General features: G+C 45.3%; 1 protein-coding gene across 5 annotated transcripts in view; it reads left to right on the top strand.

Annotated features, from left to right (window-relative positions):
* Nucleotides 1-21,678, top strand: part of SIL1 (SIL1 nucleotide exchange factor) — a 233,805-nt gene extending 212,127 nt beyond the window's left edge. For all 5 annotated transcript variants that reach the window (XM_059733440.1, XM_059733443.1, XM_019487124.2 and 2 more), the window contains 3 exons: nt 5,858-5,954; nt 10,709-10,873; nt 16,455-21,678. In XM_059733440.1, coding sequence (XP_059589423.1) covers nt 5,858-5,954; nt 10,709-10,873; nt 16,455-16,808 — 616 coding nt within the window. In that variant the 3' untranslated portion in view covers nt 16,809-21,678. The remainder of the gene's footprint in view (nt 1-5,857; nt 5,955-10,708; nt 10,874-16,454) is intronic.
* Nucleotides 21,679-22,517: the final 839 nt, after the last annotated feature.

Below are 22,517 nucleotides of genomic sequence, written 5' to 3' on the forward strand. Positions count from 1 at the left end.
TGAGAGTGCCCTCTTTGGTGTGTTCACCAAACAAAGTTTTATGATACCATTTGGCCATGGAGCATTATCTCTGTTTATCAGGTTTAGCCAGGAAGACTTAGAGGGATGTCTTTTTGCTCTCTGGCTGACTGATCTAGGTTAGGGATGGTGTGATTCTGAAACACTATGGAGTGGTTCAACTTTATTCACAGGGTTAATAGCAAGCACAGTTTTCTCCCAGGCACAAATCAAGCAGCTGATGAAGACAGTTAAAAAAGCACAAAATGAAACCCCAGGTATTCAGAAATCTCAGTCCCAAGTCACAACACTGACTGCAAGCCACTGGGCATGTCTACATAAGATGCTTACTGCACAGTAAACCTAATAACACTGCACAGTAGCATGTTGGTCAAAAACCGTGCTAATACTTAAGCAAGTACTAAATTAAATGCGCAGTAACTATTGCACATTAATGAATGTGTAGATGTGCCCACTGGATACCAAATTAATCAGCCTCTGACTTCTCACAAGCTTTTAACAATCTGATTAGCATTTTCTGCTGTTCCTTTGCCTGTTCCCAGCCTATTTCTGCTTGCTCCAAGAACAGGATTTCACCACGTAACTCTTGTTAGGCTGAATTACAGCAACTGCTTCCAAGTTGTTTGTGCACTAGAGTTGCCTCATGTCAGAAACTGTGGTGTGACAGATGACTGGATCATTCTAGTGGGCTCTTCTTCCTGGCCCAAATGGCCTCTTACTGCAGTTCTTAGATGGTGATGCCAGAATTCACCTCTCCTCTTTATTGCTGAGCTCCTTGTAGAGCTCATGTATAAAAGTTCTCTTATCTGATAACTAACCTGCGATCTTAATCCAGAATCTAAAAGCTCCATTGATCATTCTTTTGAGTTTTCTAGGAATTGCATGTGCATTATACAGGTTGGATTTTTACCGTCCCTCACCTTGCTATAGAGTAAATGAACTCCAGACCCCTTGTCAAGTGCTCTGGCAGCTTCTTTCCCATCAAAATGGGGTTTCATTTCCTTTCCCAGACTCCATTCAGTGAAGAGTCAGTGTTTTCTTTGGAGGCTGGAGAAAACTTCAGCTTATGGAGGTAACCTCCTAGAACATTTTTCAGTGTGTGAAATAGAGAATATTTGGTTTGTAGCTGCATAGAGATAAGCTTGCATAAGCTTCTAGGCAGAATAATGTTCAGATGTTGATGCCAAAGAGCAGCTGCTCAGGTTGTGGAGGCAGCTTTGCAGAACTAATGCTCACTAATTCAGATCCTGGGTTTAAAGACTGAAGGACAGGCAAGTGCTCAGAAGTCTCTGCATTGCTGAATTGAGCGTCTAATAGATCTACAACTGAAGCAGATGAGTTGTATACCTTAATTTTTTCTACCTATCCAATTGTTGATGTTCATGTAATCCAGGGATGTCAAACTCATCCAGGCTGCAGGCTGGATGAGGGGAGCAGGGCCAGTCTGCAGGGCAGATCAGGCCCACAGACTGGCCCCATGCACTGGAGCCAGCACACAGGGCCAGGCTGGTGTGGGCACCTTGTACAATTCACGACTTGTACCATGGCAGTGAGCCCCATAGGCTACTTGTGCATTCATACAGCTACCTGCTGTAGCTGCTGAGGTACTTAATATTTGTAGAGTGCTTTGATACCTTTGTCTGGGAGACATTATGGTGGGCAGGCGTTAAGATGCAGGTGCCATAGCCACCACTGGTTTTCCCAGCAGCTGCATCACAGCTGGTGCTTTTCTGCACAGTGGTGGGAGACCTCAGCAGCACTTGCATTTTTCCCTGCAGACAGTTCCCCTGTTGCCATAGGGAAAAGCCATGGTAACAGATGCTTTCCCTGTGCAGCCACTGGGAAAAGCAGTGGCAACATCTGAGGACCTAGCACCTGCCCACCCAGCATGTGCCTAAACTGGGTCTGTCCAGCTGCTAAAGCCCTGTGTCCATAAATCAAATCAAATGGCTCTGCAGGCCACAGGTTGCTGACCTTTGCCTTAAGGGATTTGCTGTCTCTCTTCCCTCCCAAATCCTTCAAACTTAGTCTCAGTCTTTGCAGATGGAGAGGAGGGCTGGAAAAACAAGCCACCAGATCTATATTTATCAGCTCATGAAATTAGGGACTGTTGCTCCATCTTGCTGCTGCTGCAGCCTACAAAATACAGCCTGCTATTAATAGCATCTTTTGTTGTCACAGCTATCAGGTGAGGGGAAAAGAATTTTTAAAAAGCCATTGGGAAGTGGCATTCACAATCCTTGTTTTTCTGTGCTGAGGTCAACCTGCTAATTAGAATCTGGCACATTGAGTCTGCTGGCTCTAAAACATGGATCCACTGCAACAGTATGAGATGGAGTCCACACTGATCCTCCCACGAGTCTCCCAGCAAAAACTCCTCCTGCCAGCTTGCTTGGCTCCGGATTGACATGGGACAGCTCTGTTTGCCTTGTTTTTATGAACTAATATTACGCCATCAATTTAATCTGATGCTTCTCCCTGCCTGAGCCCACTTGTCTTTCTGTATTTTATGACCCCCTTTGCCTTTGTCTCTCTTGTCTGATTTTTGGTAGTGTTAGAGTGATGTTGTAGCTGTGGTTGTCCTGGAATTATAAAAGGGGCAAGGATTTCTTATGGTGAAATCTTTTATTGGACCAACTGTACAGTTTTTCATCAGAGTTTTGGCATTAGGTGCTCTGGTGACTTTCAGGTAATCAAAAGAGCTCAAAGTGTTTTACTGTAGCAGAGACAGGTGCCTTTGTCTAGCTGCAATGCAAGTGCTGCTTTAAAGTGGAGAAAGGTGCATGTACCAAATCCTTTCCTTAGAAATGCTGAGGTCTGCTCAGGATCCAGTAGACACACACAGGTCCAAATCTTCATGCTTGCTTCCCAGTGCCCATCTCACTGAGAAGAAAGCCTTTGGCATTTGACTCTCCTCTGCTCACCCTGAGAGATTCAGGGTGCAGAACTGCCTTTAAGCCTTCCTGGACTGAAAAAGACCACAATCACCCAGCTCCCCCTGGCTGAGTACACATGCCCAGGATACAGCCTGAACAGAAAAGTTGGCAAGAAAAGCAAGGAAACATTTTTTTCATGAGCTGGGGCATAGACAGGGCTTGGCAACATGCTTTTTTCATTTAAGTGTCAGGGTACCAAAAATATAGGCTCTTTGCTGAGGTTATGTACTAAGTGTGCCTGGCAGCCTGAGGCAGCTAAAGCACTTCACTAGGGAATAACCCTGATTGCACCCCTCAGCAAATCAAAAGTGTTAGCCCCATTGTACAATGGACACAGTGAGCTGCCTAGTACTGAAGGGCCAGTTTGGCCACCCTTACACTGAACAGTACCTTGATGTGGCAAGGGGACGCTTGCTGTTAAGACTTCCAAAGCTTTCATAGCAATTGTTGACAGAACTGCAAATAAAAACTTTGAGTCAGAAGTCCCAGTCTCCTGTGTCTGTTGTCTTGCCTCACTACTCTACTTGCTTTGGTTGTTGCTGCACATTAATTTTGATCCATACATCATACCACACAAATTAAGGAGCATGCCTGACATGCTATCTAGGACCAGTAAGAGCCAAATTCTGCCACAGGAAGCCTCTTTGCCCCCCTTTAAGCAGTAGGGAAAGGGGTCTCCACCTAGCAGTTAAGAGGGAGGAAGACCCTTTCTGATTGCCAGTGCTTGGAGTTCTGTGTTTAAGACTAGCTAGGTCCAAGACCCTGCAAGCATCAGGGTATTGTGGGTCCAGAGCTGGGAATTTACAGGTAGAAGGATGCTTTTAGCCACTTGTAATCCTTTAAGTGAGATTTGTGTGTGGGGGTGAGACTAAGTCATAACTGGTCATTTGCAAGCATTGGACAGAAAAGGTCCCTTCTCCAGGTGAGGTGAAAGACTGATGGCACAGTACAGAGTGTGGAATGGTGGATAAGTGTTTAAATAAATCAGTGTGTTAATAGAAACTGAGGAACAAGAGAGGTGCAAAGTGAGAACGTAAATAAAAGGCCGTTAAGGAATAGATGTGGTTTTAAAGTGAAAAGGATTAATGGAGCAATTGGTGTGAATGAAACACAAGAGATGCAATGGGAGAGATCTTTGCTGAGTTAACACCTGTGGTGGCTGAAAGCTGCTTATTAATGAGACACTAGTACACTTAGGAGACTTAGTATAGAAAGCCTAGCATGCCCTTTTTGTGTAGTGTTGCCAGCACTTCAGATTGTTTGGCTACACTGATCTTTTCAGCACCTATCTGCCAGTTGTGTGGCATCAAATGAGGAATGTGTGTTATGGTTCCTGATGAAGCCAGAGTTGTGTAGCTGGCACAGCTAAGTTACAAAGCCATGTTCCCTTCCCTGTAAAGGTTATGAGATGCCCCCTCCATCACACCATTTGGTTGATACTGACTTGGATGCTGACCCCACTTTACAGCAGACTGAGGAGTCGGATGTCCCTTACCTCACATTAAATCTGACCCCATGCCCTGCACTCTGTCTTTGCCTCCTTAAGAGGAGGAAAAGAATTGTAGTATTTGTCCTGGGTTGAACCTGGTAGAGTAATGTTCCCTTTCTTTCTCTCACATTAGTCAAAGAGAGAAACCTAAAGGGTGAGAAGCAGTCCTAACAAATCTACATACAGGATAAACCCATGCCTGAGGGCCTGTCTGCAATGCAGTCGAAGGTGTGACGGCAGTTCACACAAACACACCTGAGCTGGCTTAAATGTAGCTGGGTTGAGCACCAATAGCAGCACAGCTGCCACAGTACAGATGCAACTGCCAAGCATTTACCCATGGTTCTGGGCAGAGCTGAAGACTTTATTGAGAATCAGACATATGGGGTTTGGTGGCAAAGCAAGACGCACCAGCCCACCACTTCGGGCATGAGGCACCTCCACTCCCATTAGTAAATGGCAGCTAAGTGAAGGAAGGAAGGGACTCCTTGGCATGGCCCATCTGTGTTTGGGAACTGCCTTCCTTTAGAAAGTGCGCTGCCTCTGCAAGGCCCAGGGAGAAGCAAGGGAAACTGCACAGGAGAGGTGCTATTTATTGTTTTGTCTTATGCCCAATTGTGTGCTAGATGCCTAATTAAGTAACTCAACTTTAATTAGTTATTAATTAAAGTAATTCACAGAAGCCATGACACCAAAATGAAAAGAGACAGCAGTTTGTTTCTAAACGTGCTGGTAATTCTCTCTTGCATTGCTGCATGGAGGCGTCAGAGGGTTTTCATGTCTGTTTTGGCCACCTAGAATTTGACTTTGGGAATATCATTGCTTTCAAACTAGGATCAGATTCTGTATAGTTGGCTACTGCATTACCTCCATCACAGGCCCTCCTTCCTGTAGTCCCTGAGGTGGCCTCAAAGGCTTACAGCCCCAGGGCCCTGTGGCAATGTTGCCAGTGTCCTACCAATCAATTGGGCATGTGCACATTTGAGGGGAGTTTTCAGTCCAGCTGGGAAAGAGCAACAGCATTTCCTGCTTGACATGAAGGTCTTGAAATACATAGCTCAAATTCAGGTGACCCTAACCTGTTTGAACAGCCCTTTGACAATTGCCAAGTACTTCCTCCACCGCAGCTAGAAACGTCTGGGCCAGGAGTTATTATATACAGGGCACCTGGAACAATACCAGTTTTCACCAGCAGGTGTCACCCTCTTAGACGTAAATTAGATTTTGACAGAGAGAGAAGTTAAGGCAGAAGTTTTAGACTATTTAGTTTACATTCATTCATGTCTTGTAATAGATTTTGAAACTTACTTCCTAACCATTAAAAAGCTTGTTTAGAAACTAACTAGCAACAAAGTATGGGACTTCCCCTTTCATCTCATTCTTCTCACAATATGTGTTTTGCTTTTTCCTGCAGCAATCCCAAAGTTCAGATTGAAGCAATTGAGGGTGGTGCTTTACAAAAGCTGCTGGTTATTTTAGCTACAGAACAACCCTTGGCTGTGAAGAAGAAGGTAAGTTCACAAACCTATACCTAGTAACCTTTTCCCATGATGACACCTGTGTGGAAAGTCACTCTTGCATTAGACTAAATAGACAGCAATGTGATTTGAGGTTGTCTTCATGAAGATGTGGTAATTGATAACTAGGAACCATCAGAGAAGTGAAGTTGGGCTACATGCATTGGGCTAAAAGCAGCACAACTTGCACTCGCTTCCACTTCAGTTGACTTTGGCCCAGTGGGTTTTGCCTATCCATGCATGGTAATCTTTGTAACTGTTCACGAGCCACAGTTCTGTAATAAGGGGAGAACTTTCCTTTTGGTGTGCAGTGCCACTACCTGGCCTGCATTTGCATAATCTCATAGTAGCAGTGGGCCTTGTTCTACTTAAAGGGAAAACTGAGATCAGACAGCGGAGATAATGGACTCAGGCAGGGAGTGTGGTATGTTATGGATTGACTGGCCAATCCCAGGGCAGGCAGGAAGATCACAGACTACCAAATACAGGAGGTAAAGTTTTGAAGAAGATAATTGTTTTATCCAGTGTGATGCCTTGGAGGAAGGAAAAAAACTCTCATCATGCCCCTGGCCAAATGTGCAAGGTTATACATTAGGGTGGGGGATTCAGCTGCTTTCTCTTATTTTAACTTACACAGCAATGGGTGTTGTTGATGGTCATAAAATTATCCAGCTTCTTTTAAAACCCACCCCAACATTAACACAGACCTCTTGCAACAGAATTTCATACAGGGAGTGAAATAGCTGCTCTGATTCATTCTGCATGTACCTGCCATTTATGTAATCGGTGATGTACTGCCAATTTTTTAACAAGTGGCTCCCATGAAACCGCCCCCTGCCTTTAGTCTGTGGGAAAAGCCCTGTGGGATGGCAGTGTCACCAAGAGCAGAAGAAATGCTAAGGAAGCCAGTTACTTACTCTAAGATGCCTCCTGTCTGCTCAGCCCCTCCATAGGGCAAGCACACTCAGAGAAACTGTACTTCCTTTTCATATTTCATCTTGACAATGGCACCATGCATGTGGTTGGCTCAGTCTGTGTCAGTTTGTGCTATGGGGCTGAAGATAAAAGCCTTGGTGGGGTACCTGGGGTAACTAAGGGAGTACTTGAAAATCTGTGCTTGTCAGAGCAGCGTGTCCCAATTCAAAAGCATTTTTTAAAGACTCTGAGATGAGTCATTTCTGGCAGCGTTGCAGCCCCACCAGGAACAAACAGAAGGCTGCTGCTCTTCTAAACTTACTAGCATGCCATGGACAGGGCTCCAGAGAGACCTTCCAGCCTGGCACAGTATTAGGTGATCTCTTGTATTGAGACAGAATAAGATTTCCTCTGTCCCCAGACTCATCATGAGTGCCTCTCCTTTAATCCCCCTCTCTCCCTTCCCCACAACTCCACCTTGCAGGCGAAATAAGCATCCATGGTAAACTCTTTAAAAATGTAAAATGCACTGTGCTAGATGGCCATCCTTGAGGTCCTTCTCTGAAGACGTGAGAGGTCTTGGGTGGCAATGGGACTCTAGACAGGTGTGGAGATTCATCCTGAGCTCTAATGCATTCCCACTAATGTGTGACAGTAAGGCTTTTCCTCCCATCAGAATTAAAATGTGGCGCATGTAGTAGAGTCTTATTTCCCCTCCAGCCACACTGGGGACAGGGGGAGGCATTCCACGCACCTTCCCTTGGCCTGTAACAGAGAACAGACAGGAGTATTCACTAGATTCCTGGAGGCATCAAGAGAAGGTAAAATAAGAACAAACTGGTTTGGAAAAATCTCACTCCCTGTTCAGATCTGCCCATGGAGAGCACAAGTATGTCCCACCTGTGCTTGCCAAGGAGGTAGTTCAGATTGCTGGCAGGCTCTGAGATGAGTAATCTCAGTAATAGTTCTCTTTTCAGCAGCAGCAGTCTGGCCTGAGGGGCATCACTGCAGTCTGAGCATCTTTCTTAGCTCCTCTAGGAACCATGCTTGGAAATAGAAGGAGAGTGTAGAAATCAATAATGTGGCACTGCCTGCCTCTGTACTCAGCTTTGCCATTTGTGTGCATGAAGGCACTGACATTCAAGCCAGAGCCACATGTTGTTGCAGTTGTCTAGGTGTGTTAAGGCACTGGGCAAAGATCCCAGGTAGGTTAGGAGCTCTGTTCTGGGCACTGTGTTCAATCCATCCCTGCCCACAATATTTACAGGAGTGTAACAAGTGAGAGGCGAGTGAGTTTGATTTGACACCTCACAAAAGGTCCTTGGAGGGCTGGGGAAATGCTCAGTTCAGAGCTCAGCTGTCCAAAGAGGGACACAGTTCTGGTGCCAAACAGCACTGACAATCCCATGCGATTCTCAGTCATCTTTGTTACAGCTGGGTTAGACTTCTTAGGAAAGGCTTTTTCTGGGCATCTGGGCTCAAAATCCAGAGTGCAGATCCTTCAAAGGGGATGAGTGTGGGGAAACTATCTTGGCTTTGGGTTTGGTTTATGTGATGAGCAAGTGTCCTCTTACGTTCATTTAATAAATAACCCACTGATTTTATTTGAGTTATGTTAACAAATTACAAACTGCTTGTCTCTAAAGACATTCCAGACAGAAAATCCCTAAATACAAACTCAGTGAGAGCAGAGCCTGCCTTGCATTGAAACCCTGCCTCTCTTGTGTTGTTGTGTTCAAGCACTTCAATACCGCAGCAGTTTTGTTGCTATATAAATATCACAGATAGGTTTAGTATGAGCAGGAACTAAATCAAATCCAAGTAAAATTTTGCTGGGCGGCAGATCAGTCCCAAAGAAGGATTCAAAGTGCTTTCATTGGCATCTGCTTCCACCCAAATTAGTACTGGGCATGTGTTCCAGGCCCAGAGGATGCCTGCCTACTTATTTGGGCCCATCCATGGCACAGCAGGAGGACTCCCAGATGTAGTACACAAGAGCTCTTGTGTTTGCCAAATGCCTGTGTGGTGCACTGTCGTATTGAGGGCCACATTTGTTTATCTCCCAGGATAGTTGATTGAAACTGCCGCTGAGGAAAGGGAGGCAACATCTGTCTGTATCTGCACCAAACACTCTGAGGCTGCTCTGCTCAGTGTGTGATGTAAAGGATGCGAATCCTCAGCATTTCCATTCCTCTTCTCACCCAGGGGCCTTGGAGTTTATAAAGACGGATTCAGCCTCACAAGTACCCTGTGGAAAGGCTAGTGTTGTTATCCTTGGGCGTGTGTAGATGAAACGAGAGGCATGTGTACACAACACTTTAAAGTGGGCTAAATGCTTTTGCACCGCTTTAATGGTGTCGATGTTTGAACGCCTTAGCAGCGTATTGCATATTAATTCCAGCTGCTGTAGGAAATTCAGCGGCATAATGCGCCTTAAATGACTTGGAGTGCAGCAAACTAAAACTGCTTTGAGGAGTTTTAGTTTGCTGCCCCTACAGCCATGGAGCAAAGCACTGGGCTCTGTGCAGATCTGCAGGAAGCCCTGCAGGCAACCTGACAGCAGCCCAGAAAAGCAGCTCCGCTCAAGAAAAGCGGCAAGCCTGATCTTTTTTTTCCCCACCCCGCCTGGATCCTGCCTGCCTACCTGAGCTGTGTGGGGGCCCAGTGCTTACCTCCATAGCTGCAGTGCCCCCTGGGACTGCCTGAGCCAGGTACCTGTGGGTGGGTGCTGCCTGGGGGGGTGGGGGGGCTGCAGCTGCTGTGGAGAGAAGCACCAGCTTCCCCCTGCCCCCAACCCACGGACCACTCCACCCACCGGCAACTCGCCCTCCCCTCCCCTCCCCGCTGGAGAAGCAGGTAGGTAAGCAGGGTGTGTGCACGACACAGGGGTTTAATCAGCCCTAAATTGAAGCAGTGTTTTGTAAAACCCACCACTTCAATTTAGGCCCCCCCATTTCATCTACACACGCCCCTTGTGTCACAGATCAGGAACCTGATTTCATAGATTTCATAGACATTAGGGCTGGAAGGGACCTCGGAAGATTATTGAGTCCAGCCCCCCGCCCGCAGGGCAGGAAGTCAGCTGGGGTCATAGGATCCCAGCAAGATAAGTTGTGTGATGCACGGTGGTGTGTCATGGACTATATACAAGCTAGTGGTAAAGTTCTGATTCCCCTGGCCTGTTTAATCACACAACAACTGTGCATCCCAGTTAAGAAATTCTGGTCCTTACAAAGGCGTTTGTGCAGATTCCAAACAACACCACACCCTGCACGCTAGGTCAGATACCCATGTACAGTATAGTGTAGGCCTCAGTGATATCCTGTACTTCCTTGGCATTGGAGAGAATGTCATTGGAGTGGCCTTTGTTGCTTTGAGGGCTTCATAGTTGTGATCGTGAGGAGGGCTGAGCACCTGGCATGACCACTGTATTCAGGGGAAATGGCAGGGGATCAGCATCTTGCAGGTTCAAGCACTAAGCCTTTGAAGTCCTTGAAAACAAATGTTTTATAGCAAGAGTTTCAGGGAGTTGGGGAGCAAATGTAAACCTCAGTCCCTTGGAGAGGCTGAAATTAACGTGGGCCAGTGTTTGCTGAGCAGTGAGGCATGAACATAGATGGTCATGTTTTTCTCTCCTGATTAGAAGTCTTTGAGATTGTTGACGGGCATTTAAATCACACCCATATTATGTAACCTCAATCAGCTGCCTTTTGTGATAATTCGCAAAAGAAAACGAAGCCAGAACATTAGGGCTCTTCAGTATGCAGATTACTGAGCAAGAAAATGGCAGCTGTGACTGGACTCAGGGACTGATTCACTCTTGTGTTTGTCAGGCTCTGTTTGCTTTGTCTTCGATGTTGCGACACTTCCCCTATGCCCAGCAGCAGTTCCTCAAGCTTGGTGGCCTTCAAGTACTTAGAAATCTCTTCAAAGAAAAAGGCATGGAGGCGCTCTATGTGCGAGTTGTGACACTGCTCTATGATCTGATTATGGAAAAGGTAAGAGACGGCTGGAGAGTATTCCCTGGATATCAGTAGGAGTAGGTGAAGAGTAAGCTCTACACATGGGAATGATGAAATGTAATCTGGATTCACATACTTTCTGGAGTCTCTGAAGGTCCTTAAGATTTTCACAACAGGGCTGTCTTATTCCCTTCACCAAGGCCTGGGCAGTTGGGCATGGTGCAGGCAATGCTGTCCTTCCACAAGAGTTGGGTGGGAGTAGCTGGTAGCATGGCAGCAGATTTAGTGGCCTGCTTTGCCCTCACACTCCTCCAGGAGCATGGGGAAGCCCCTGTGGAACTGTGTTCGGTATTCCCCATATGGGCTGTATGGCACAGGCTGCGTGTGTGGCACCTGACTTCTGAGGACATTGTGGAACTGCTCTAGAATTCTTTTAAATGTACTTTTTCCCAATAATGTCTTGTTGTAGTTCTTACCCAGCAGTGTGTTAGAAGCCAAGTGACAATCAGGGAAGTGAAACTGATCAGTCTGATTTGATCATTTCAACCAGCAATTCTTAACTTTTCTGTACGCAAGGCACCCCTTGATAAACTCAGTCCCCCTCAGAAAATTCCAGCTTTGTTTTCACTAGGTTTTTGACTACAGAAAAATAACAGCACAGTTTTTATGTTACAGATAACTCAGAAGGATCACAACAGGGGAGAATGTTTTTAACACTGGGTTCCTATTTGAAATCTATGAGCACTTTTACACATGCTCCAAGGGTGGGTGGGGGGAAGGGTGCTCTAATTAAAGCAGCTCCAAGAGCCACTAATTAAAGCGGCACAGCGTCTCATGTATCAGCATCCCTGCACTTCAAAATGGTTGTGGGGGCACTTGAACTAACTCTTGTTCAAGAAAGTTTAGTTCAAGCACCCCTGCTGCCATTTTGAAGTGTGTGGACACTGATACACAAGACACTGGAGGCTGCTGTAGCACCGTAATTACCACACTCCGCCAATGCACTGTAATTGTAATTATAGCATGTTGGAGCAGCCTCCCAGCACGTCTACAGGCACCGTGTGGTTTTATCTTGTGAATCATGTCTGCATGCCTAACACTACTGACATTGCATGGCAACCTGAGGCATGTTTGAAAGGATCTCCGGGTGTCACCCTGGTTAAGAATCACTGGTCTAAACTAAATTAAACGCAAGGCATTAACAGAGTACTTACAGATTTTTGTAAATCTTCAAGTTTTAAAGGTCACTGTCTATTGGTATATCTTGGATAATAACCAGGTAAACACGTTTAGCTGTTTTATCTAGGAACACCTTAGCTTATTGCTGTAAATATCAATTTAAAAATCTCATTTTCTAGCCACCAGCTAACCTGTTTGTTTATGCATTTCTCTTCCTTTAGAGAATGAAAATCAATTAAATCACAACTTCCACTTCTGTTTGTAGTCAATTTTGGGTCTGGATTTTTATTGTTGTAATGTTTGGGTTTCAGGCATAGAAGAAGAACATTTATGAGAGCAGAAACACTTTTCTTGATCAGAGGTTTTATAAAACATAAACATTGGGCCCAATGTAAAATGATCTGGTTCATTCAATTGGACAAATAATGAACAAGTTATTTCTACCACAAACATTTGCTTTTAGCTTATCAGAAACCCTACAATTGTACCCCATGTTTTAACTACACTACTTCAACAGCTCCATCAGTTCTTAGATGCGTTCTAACTTGAGGCAGTCAGCAGACCCTACACATACCAAATGTTACATTAAGGCAGGGGTGGGCAAAATGCGGGCCGGTTGTGGCCCACGAGGCCATTCTACCCATCCTGTGGAGCCCCTAAAAAAAATTAGAAAATTAATATTTATCTGCCCCAACTGCCTGTCATGTGGCCCTCAATGGCTTGTCAAAACTCAGTAAGCGGTCCTCCTCCCAAAATAATTGCCCACCCCTGCATTAAAGCATGTTGTTCATTGTCCTTTTGATTGTGACAGACTCCAGGGGCGCATCCAGTTGAGCACAGACATGTGGTATGTTGCCCCATAGACCCATCTGCGGCACCACACGCTGCACAAGCAGGCATTCCCCGCACTGCTACTTTGCAGCATTTGCGGTGGGGGTTGACCCAGGGTCATAAAAACCCATGGTGAAAAAAAGCGGGATGACTCATGTGGTGCCAGCACATGCCACCCAAAACCAGAGCCTGGCTGGCTGAAGCCATGCTTTTGCTGCCGGCCAGGTTCTCTGCTGCAGGATTGCCGCAGTTGGAGCTCGTGGAGGCCCCCAGGACTCCAGGTAAGGCTGCTGGAGCCAGCACAGTTGTTGGTCCCAGCCTCCCCTACCCCATCTGGTGTAACCTGCATACCAGAGTGTGTGTGGCACTAGCATTCCCCAGAGACAAGTAGCAGTGGCACAAGGTGTGCTGCTGCTACTTGTGCCCGGGGAAACACGTGCTCCCACTCATCCAGAGATGTGCTTCCACTCCCTAGGATGTAAATTGGATTTGCCTTCTTGCTGGGCCTGAATGTAGAATGGAAAAAAACATGATTTTTTTCACACATAACCCACACAGTTTCTCCAAAACTACCTGGGGAAATTTGGGATAAGCATTATATGTGAGGAAAAGGGCTCCCCATAGGTCTGGAAATTTGGAGTGGTAGCAGCATTACTTGCTGTGGCTCTGGGAGCCACTGGAATTTAATGTTGCTACCGCTCCGTCCCTCCCAACCTCACCCCTGCTACCAAATTTCCAGATTCTTGGGGAGCCCCTTCCCAACTGTATGCCAGATTGGGATTGCAGCTGAACACAGCACCCCAGGTCCCAGACCTAGCACATGGTTCCAGAACCAATGCACTGTTCCGAACTCAGGGCATGGCCCTGGAGCCAGTGTGCAGGGTTGGAGCCAGCACACAGCCCCAACACATTATGCTGAGTCAGGCCCCACTACACTATGTAACCCCAGAGTCACCATGCCAGACTGGGCTCTGGCATGCATCCCCCAGCCCCAGCACCAGGTCTCTGGTACTTACCTGTACTCCTTGGTAAGATTTACCTTGGTGCCTTCCAAAAATAGGGTGCGTTTTTTATTTGAGTGTATGTCTATATGTGAGAAAATACGGTAATAGCAAAGGGGCTGGATGAATCTAAATAAGTGGTGATATCACAGGGCTGTAGAATGGTTAGGTTTGGGGGAGACTGATTGAAAATCAACAGTATATATATATTTTTAGAAAATGAAGCAAAACTTAACTGCTGGCCATGCTAGCCAGTGGAGTGGATTGAAGCAGAAGAAAAGATGGTTCTGTTCTGAATGCTTTCTCTGCCCTCACTCTTTCTTTAACCCCAAATGAATGAACGATCCAGCCAGCATGAGTATAAACTTGCAGGAGGGACAGAAATGGCTTTCCTCTGGGAAGGAAAAATCTGGTTGGAGGTTTTATTTCCTCTCCTCCCTCCTTTCCCCTCCCCCACACACACAGTAAATCAAACATAAGTACAGTGCAATGATTTTTGCCTTGAGTAACATCCAAGGGACCATCAGAAATAAGTTGCCAAGCAGAGAGAGGCCCTTATCTAAAGGTCAGAAAAAATGTTATTGGGAACCTTGAGGATGTTGGAGTGGTCCTCCAGATGGTGGGGGGGGACTCCCTGTTAGCAGGACTTATCCTTCATTGATGTTTCTTTGTATCTGACTCTTTCCATCCATTTTCTTCAGCAGATTTGCTTATCAGATCTGTAGAAGCCCTAATCTTCCCTTAATGATAATAACCTAGCAAACAGACTTGTGCTATTCAGATCTAATTAATGAAGCGCACACATACTAATTATCACAGGAGGCCACCAGTCAAGCTAAAGGAACAGTTCTTAAAGGGAAAGAGACCCCATTGTGACAATTCGGGAATATTTTGTGCAGGGACCTGCTGTTTCTGCCGTGCAGACTGAAATGCATTTCGGATCACATTCTAGTTGGTGATGCATACGTGGATTTCCTGTTAGCGACAGCTTCTCACATTCACCTGCTGGCACTGCCAGGGCCACACATTTAATGCTAACAGCTAGTATCAAAGCCAGCAGTAAATGAATGTGCAGATTCCTACATATGCTGCCCACGCTGTGAACACTGAAACTCAGTATATTTGAACAAGATCAACCCCCACTGCAGCAGCCTTCAATGTGCCTGCTAGAACTGGGTCTTTCACTTGGGCTCTGCATCTTGGTTTACATGTGGGGGTGCTTTTGAAAGTGCATGTAGCTGCACAGAATAGGATGGCTGAACCTTTTGATTTAAAGCTGATCTGAAACGGGCAGAGCCTGTGGTCTGGTAACATTCCTGAAGTCATGGCACAACAAAAATGTTCAATAGGCACAGAGTTACATGGCAGTTTTGAAACAGAACAAAAACCAACTTTTTAAACATCATCACCTAAACTGTCTTCCCCTTTCTGTTAGATGTTTGTTGCCCATGATGTCATAGTACCACAGTAATCCTCCAGTCATCTAAGAGTTTTCCAGGCTGGACAGGGCTAGAATTTCTAAAACATAAAAACAAAGCACAAAAATTTTTCAAGCCACCTTTATGTATCATAAAGAAACAAAATAGGGCGTGCTTCCTTTTATTTTTTATTTTTTCCTTTGCAGATGACCTTGAAAGTCAAATATTAGGGGGTATCTGGATTCACCCCTGGATAATAATACAATAGATTACAGTTGTTTGTACAGCCTTTTTTCCCAACAAAATTATGCAAATTAGCAGACTATATTAGTAAATGGAACAGGAAGAAACAATTTTAAAATAAATAGGTAGCATAATTTCTGGTCGTAATATGGTGCTATAAGTGACTGTAAGTTGCTACTGCAGTTTTTTGTCAGCTCTTAAAGATTTGCCGGAAAATAAATGGCAAATGACAGCAATTGCAGTTTGATCATATCTTATACCTTTCTTTGCGACTTTGTGCATATTCATAACAAATAACAGAATTCCACATGCACCTTAAGCATTCCCAAATTGCATTTACTTCATGTAGGCATCCAATGATGCAAGGAAAAGCAAGTACAATAAAATAAGAGGTAATGTTTAAGAGGTAGTATTGTGATATGTAAGATAATTTAGAAAAAATGTCTAAGCAAACTGATTTATTTCCATGAGACATGTCATTAATCCAGTGTGGTTGATATCATGGGTAATGATAAGAAACTTGTTAAGTATGCCTAAAGTGAAATGTGCTGATTTAAAACAACAGAAAACCATATGTAATAATTTGCAACATTATAAAATGGTTTCAGTTTGAAACACCACTATAAACTGTCTGTTATGAGCAGAAATCTTTAACTATGCTTAATCTTTGCATGAGTTAAGTGATCCTTGGCTTTCTCTTTCTAGTTTCAGTTTATACAATACCCCCAAATATTCTAAAAGCTAATATCCAAATAGGTGGGCAAAATTTAATTCAATGGATAGCAGGAAAATTTACAAATAACCAAAACATGCTAATAACTAACATGCATTACAGGGAAATCTACTTTATGTTGCTCAACAGTATAAAAAATCTACTGAGAACAATTATTAAAGGTGGCAGTTGTACTAGGATACTAATAATCAATGTAACATGGTTTCTCACAGATGCTGCTTGAGGGTGCCCAGAACAATGAAGACCAAATGGAAGAGAAAGTCCAGCAGTACAGCCAAGTGAAGCTGGTGCCCGCTGTGGTAGAACAGGGCTGGTGTGCCATTGTTTCCAACCTCCTGGCACTGCCGGAGCATGACACTCGAGAGAAAGTCCTAAAAACAGTGAGTGTTCTGATGGCCTTCTGCAAGGATCGATACCGTGGGGACCAGCACCTCAACATCACACTAAGCATGTTGCGCAGCGAATATGAGGAGCTGGCGGCTGAAGAACAAAGGGAAGGTGACAAAGATGGCTATTTTAAGGAACTTCTTGGCTCCATAAATACCATTATTCAGGAATTAAGATGAAAGCAGCTGTAATTTCACTGAGATTTAAGAAGTAATTCAGGACAACTGCATGAATGTTGCTGGTTCAGGCTTAAATAAACTATTGAATAAACTGCTGGTCCAAGCAAAATCCCTCTCCAAGGCGAGTGAGCCAGTAGCTTCGTTACTAAAAGCACAAGCATTTGGGGGTATATTTTCAGCTCATTTCTTGGCCCATGCTAATTTCTCAGCTAATGAGGGTGTACATTTTCAAACATATATTACACCTCATACTCTGCTTGCTTCTGAATTGTTTACTGTAAGTGACTGAAATATTTTATCCAGATAGAGAAAAGCAGCGATTTTTTGGAGTCCCAAGGACTGATGATACACTTGCTTATCAGGCAGCTGTGCATTTGGATTTTCTAAAGGAAAAAGACTTCTTCATATAACACTGATCAGGCTTTCTCCTTTGGATTTGTACTACTTTCTAATCTTTACAGAGGCTCTGGAAACTGCTGGTTGTGTTCTGATCTTTAAGTTTTCATCCTGCTTGTGTTTTTTACTCAGAAACCTCAAGAATATTGAGTCTTGTTATACCTAGGTCTGGTTAGAGATGTGTAAAACCAAGATTGGGAGGGGGTTTTTTCCAACCCTTATTTGAAAGAGCATAGACTCTTTAGCAAAAAGAGCCCTTCTCACAATGTTTGCTAGACACTTGAATTAAATACATGTTTAAAAACCAAAACCTCAAGCATTCTAAATAGCTCTGATTAGAAATCATTTCTCCTGCCAACCAGTCAGGTTATACTTGCTTCACAACTGTAATATGAACTTTTTTCTTCTTTAGTTGTTCAAAACTCTGCTTAGGGTAGACAAGACCTGAATTTCTAATGGTTTTTTAATGGGAAACAAAAACAATCTAGGGAGGGGCTTGGAATTCTTTTGGACTGTCTTTATACATCAAGGGAAATAAAATTTAAAAGCTACTTTTTTTTTTTCCTTGTACACTTTACTTTTAAATATTTTTGTGCCTTCTGATCTTATGAGAATACTGCCTGTAGCTGGGGGTGGAAGGAAATATTTTTTCCAATATTTCAATTTTTTTTCTATTCCGGACAAGGGGGAAAAGAAACATAAAATATTTTTAATTTCCCATAAAGCAGCGTTTCAAAAAAAAAAAAATCATGTCGGCCTCATTGAAACATTACCTGTCACTCAGGCAAAAGCCTGCTATTACAGCATTGACCACACCTTCACTTTTTAAAACTTTGCTTATAAAAAACAGTGATTTGAGTTAAAGTTTTGGCCTTGAAACAGTCCCATACCAAAAATGTTGAAGTGAGCTGAATAAACAGTGCCTCAGAAAAGTGATGCCAAAATCAAACACAGGTTTCAAAATATTCCTATCATGACAAAAAGAGCATTTGTCACCAGAAGAGCATTTCAATGAAGCACTTGCAACCAGCTCTACTGGGAGCTGCTGTGAATCCCTCTGACTGTCAGCTTCAGCTGCTTCAACCCGGGCCAGTGCTACCAGTTGTACTGTGTGGGGCTTTTACAGTGCAGAGAAATATCCATTACAGGCTGGACTGAGGCTACCAATTCCTCTTCCCCTATGATCTTAGCAGACTTGAATCCAGGTCCCATTAACCTGCAGTACCACCTGGCCCTTCTTTGCTTCTTTTTCTGTTTATAATTGCTATGTACAGAAAACCCTGAGCTGGTATCTTTTTATTTTTAACAGAAAGTGAGACTTGGAGTGCTATGTGGCTGGAGCAGGCACAGTTAGGCGGCTGTACCAAAGGGACCTTCCCCAGCACAGCAGGGCACTGTGAGGATGGGGAGCTGCTTTGCTGCCTGTGCCATGTGGGCATGGGATAACTTTGCCATTTTAGTGCCAGGTTATTATCTTTGGTTGTTTGGCTTTCCCTGCCCAGAGTGGATGCCACCAGAATGACTGGATGGTTGCTCTGTAATCCTGGTGGCTCCTGCAGGGTTTCCCATCAGGAGTCCCTAATGATGATAGAATAATAAATAGTTGTATTTATACAGCATCCATCTGCCACTGCCTTGTAAGGACAGCATGAAACAATGTGCTCCCAATGAATCGAGTTGCCAACCACTTGAGAGCCCGCATCTTCCAGCCCTTCTGCAAGCAGGCAAAAGCTGTGCAGGCAGGAGGGTGCAGAAGCACAAGGTTGCAACATAAAATATGCAGGCTATAGCCACTTTGTCCAGTATAGTCCTGCAGCCTGGGAGCTTCCCTGAGGGTGGAATGTACAGGTTGCAATCTTCAGCTTAACCAAGCATGGGCTGTGCCCCTCCCTGAAGCTGGCAGAGCCAAGGGAAGGGGTGTGGGCAGGGCTTCCCTGCACCCTGAGGACACCCAGAAGCCAGGACAACCTATTAAAGCAGACTTCAGGCTGCTTCAATGGCAGGAGACTGAACTGGCAGGCAGCTGCCCAGAAGCAGGTGGGCACAAGTGGGGTTTTAACCCACTTTTGCAAATGCACTGCCTCCTTCTAGCTCTGTGCTTTGGTGCCACAGCTCAGGGCAGAAACCAAAGGTTTTGCCAGGCCTGGAACCTCTTTAACTCTCAAAATCAGCTCCTTACATAAACTGCCTTCATGTGCCAACAGACAGGAGTGGGGGCCAATGCAGCAGTCAGGCAGGTCGTCACCTAAGAGTACTTGTGCATTTGGCCCTGGCTTTAGCTCCTGGGCCAGAGAGCATGCATCAGGGTGCCCATGGCAAAGTAGTGGACTCTCCATCACTGGAGGTGTTCAAGAAGAGGGATGTTCTAAGTGTAGCTATGCCTGTGTTCTGCTGTGGGTATTTCCCATGTTTCTAGGCTTTGCTGGTTTCTGTATGGGAGGGAATTCCTCCCCTTCCCCCACCTTCCCCAGAAGCATTGGGTGTTGGCTGCAGTCAAGGCTGGGGATTTTGACTAGGGCATGCCAATGTTCCTGCTGGAACTTAAATCCACATGTTCCTGGCTAAAGGGTCTTGCCTGTTTGCTCAGGGTCAGACCAGTTGCCATATTTGGGGGCATGAAGGAATTTTACCCCATGGTCAGGTTGGTAGGCATTGTGTGGGGTTTTGCCTTCCTCTGTAGCAGGGGTTGTGGCCCTCTTCCTGGGATCTTTTGAGCATACTACTCCTGGGGGTCTTCAAAAGGAGGCTACTTAATCACCTAGCTGGGATCATTTGACCCCAGCATTCTTCCCTACCATGGCAGGGGGTCGGACTAGATGATCTACTCAGGTCCCTTCCGACCCAACCTGCTATGAAACAATGGAGCTCTCTGCCAGCCCTGCTTCTCTATGATTCAATTCTTTATGATTCTCCCAGCAAAGGCCAATGTCCTGCCAAAACTAAGCAGATTCTCAAGTGGTGTGAGACACCATGGCATTCATGGAGTTCAGCTGATACCACTCCCCAATACCAGCTGCATGGGGAGTAGTGGAGACTCATTGGCTTAGCCACTTCCTTGCTGTAATCAGACGCTGGGTTCAGATATTCTCTTGCTTTCCCTTCAGATAGAGGTTTCCTGTTCTCCTACTGTCAGGGCTTATGTTGGGCTTTGTGTTTCCAAGTCAGCGTACTAAGGGTTCAGCCCCAAGTGTTCTCGCCTGCTACTGTCTAATGCACGTTTGTTATCTGTTATGGAGAAGTCAGAGATGTTAGAGGATGAGCTTTGGTATACAGACTCTATTTTGACCTTTCTACAGAATTCCAGAGAGCCTCCTTACCTCTTGTAGGATGCTTTGGGAAGGGTCAGAGCTTTGACTGGAGGCTATGTAAGTCTCCATTTGAATCTTTCAGGTTTTCGGAGGAGTTCCACAGTATTTTATTAAATTTTAATTCCTTTGGGAGGGGACCTCACTTTCTTGTCGGCTCATTTAAAATTCCTCATGAGGTATTTTTGATCAATCCCAACAGCAACAGTATAAAAACAAAAAAGTTATACGTGGCTCCTGCAGCTGAGAGACGTCATAAGCACAACTGGAGCCAGTTCTCCACATTCTGTACACCAGCCGTGATAGAGATCCATCAATATACAAACACTCCTAAGCATTTTATCTCCACATTTCATGCAATTCTGCAAAGCTCTGTGGATGGAAAATAACACCCTGTGCCTCAAGCTTGGAACAGACGCACAGGCACAGAAATACCATAGGCTCAGGGGACTGGAGCCCTTAATGCCACCCATGAAATAGATTTATGCTAATAGCACATTGCCTTATCCTGCTATTGCAGTTGTAACCTGTGTCAAGTACTGCTCCAAATGCCCCGCATCTAAGGTGCCCTACTTACTTGCTGGGGGAAGGGCTTCTGCTGCTTTCCATAGTTTCAGATTTGCTTTCTGGATATAACAGATCCTTCAGTAATTGTTTCTTCAGCCTCAGGAGCATCAGCAATGATGATGCTACCCATGAGAGAGAAACCAGCCTGCTATCAAAGAGAATCTGTAGGTGCCAAATGCAAAGCCGACTGTGAATACCTGGGAAGTTGTCACTGCTCAATTATCTTATGCTTGTTAAGCTCACTGATTATTTAAGATGTTGTTAATACAAGCTGAGCAATTCATCTCGCCTGTACAGAACAGATCAGCCTCCAAAACTTCCTCGGATCAATATCATCTCTTGAAAACAGCAGTGTGTAGCTACAGGTGTAGATAGCAGGTACCACAGTGTCTTATGCAGGGGACAAGCCACCTTATATCCGCATCTCATAAAATGTACAACTTTGGCTAACAGTAAATACCTGAAACTGAGCTTGGTATTGATTGGGCTATTTCAAGGCTGTTAGCCCTTCCTTCTTTATTCAGCCTAGAAATTCAGGCTACTTTTACAGATTGTCAATTGTTGCTATTAAATAGTAGGTGTCATTATAAATATTGACTTTACTCTGGTGTTTGTTTCTGTTTTGCTTGGATTAAAACATAGCTTGAAGGAATTCTCACAAATCTGTTCCTGGAGAACGCAGCAGGGTATTTCAGACATGGTAAAATGCAGTCGCAGCAGACTGAGCTGCCAGGGCTTGGTACATAGAGGGAGTATCTTCTATTTTGTAAGCTGGCCTCCTTCATTTTAGCTTCTGCTTGATGGAAGATGTGAACTAAGCCTTGGTGTTCTAGAGCAGAGGTCACTAACTGATCTTGAAGCTTCTTGGAGTCAATCTGAGGCTGGGGGAGCTAAGCACATGTGTGCATGCATGCACACACCCCATCTCCAGCCCAACAGGTCAGTCTGTGGGGGAGGGAAGATGTAGGGGGCCAGATAGAGGCCCCCATGGTGAGGGACAGAGTGCCATAGAGGCAGGAGCAAGGGTAAGGTGAGTGGGGCCCCAGCCCAGCGGATGGTGGGAGAATCGAACCCAGGCGGCTCATCCAGGGGCATGGCGGGGGGGCTCCTGCCACTGTGCACATCTCAATAGAGGCCCAGGGGGCATGTGCCCCCCCCCCAATCTGTATGCAGCGGAGGCAGCTGCCATTGTGGGCTGGGCTTTGCATCCTGAGTCCTGCTGCAGCCTGGCTGGGGAGTGGCCCGACACCACGTATCCAACTGCTGGGCAGGCAGGGGATGAGGCTCAGGGATGCACGTGGCATCGAGCTGTTCCCAGGCCAGGTAGAGGAGCTCAGGGTGCAAAGCTCACAACAGCAGCCACCTCCACCCTGCACAGATGGGGCACGTCCCTCCCCCCCCAACTCTGGTCAGCATAGGCAGCTGCAGCAGCTGTCAGGGA

The sequence above is a fragment of the Alligator mississippiensis genome, chromosome 9, assembly GCF_030867095.1.
Source record: "Alligator mississippiensis isolate rAllMis1 chromosome 9, rAllMis1, whole genome shotgun sequence".
NCBI lineage: Eukaryota > Metazoa > Chordata > Crocodylia > Alligatoridae > Alligator > Alligator mississippiensis.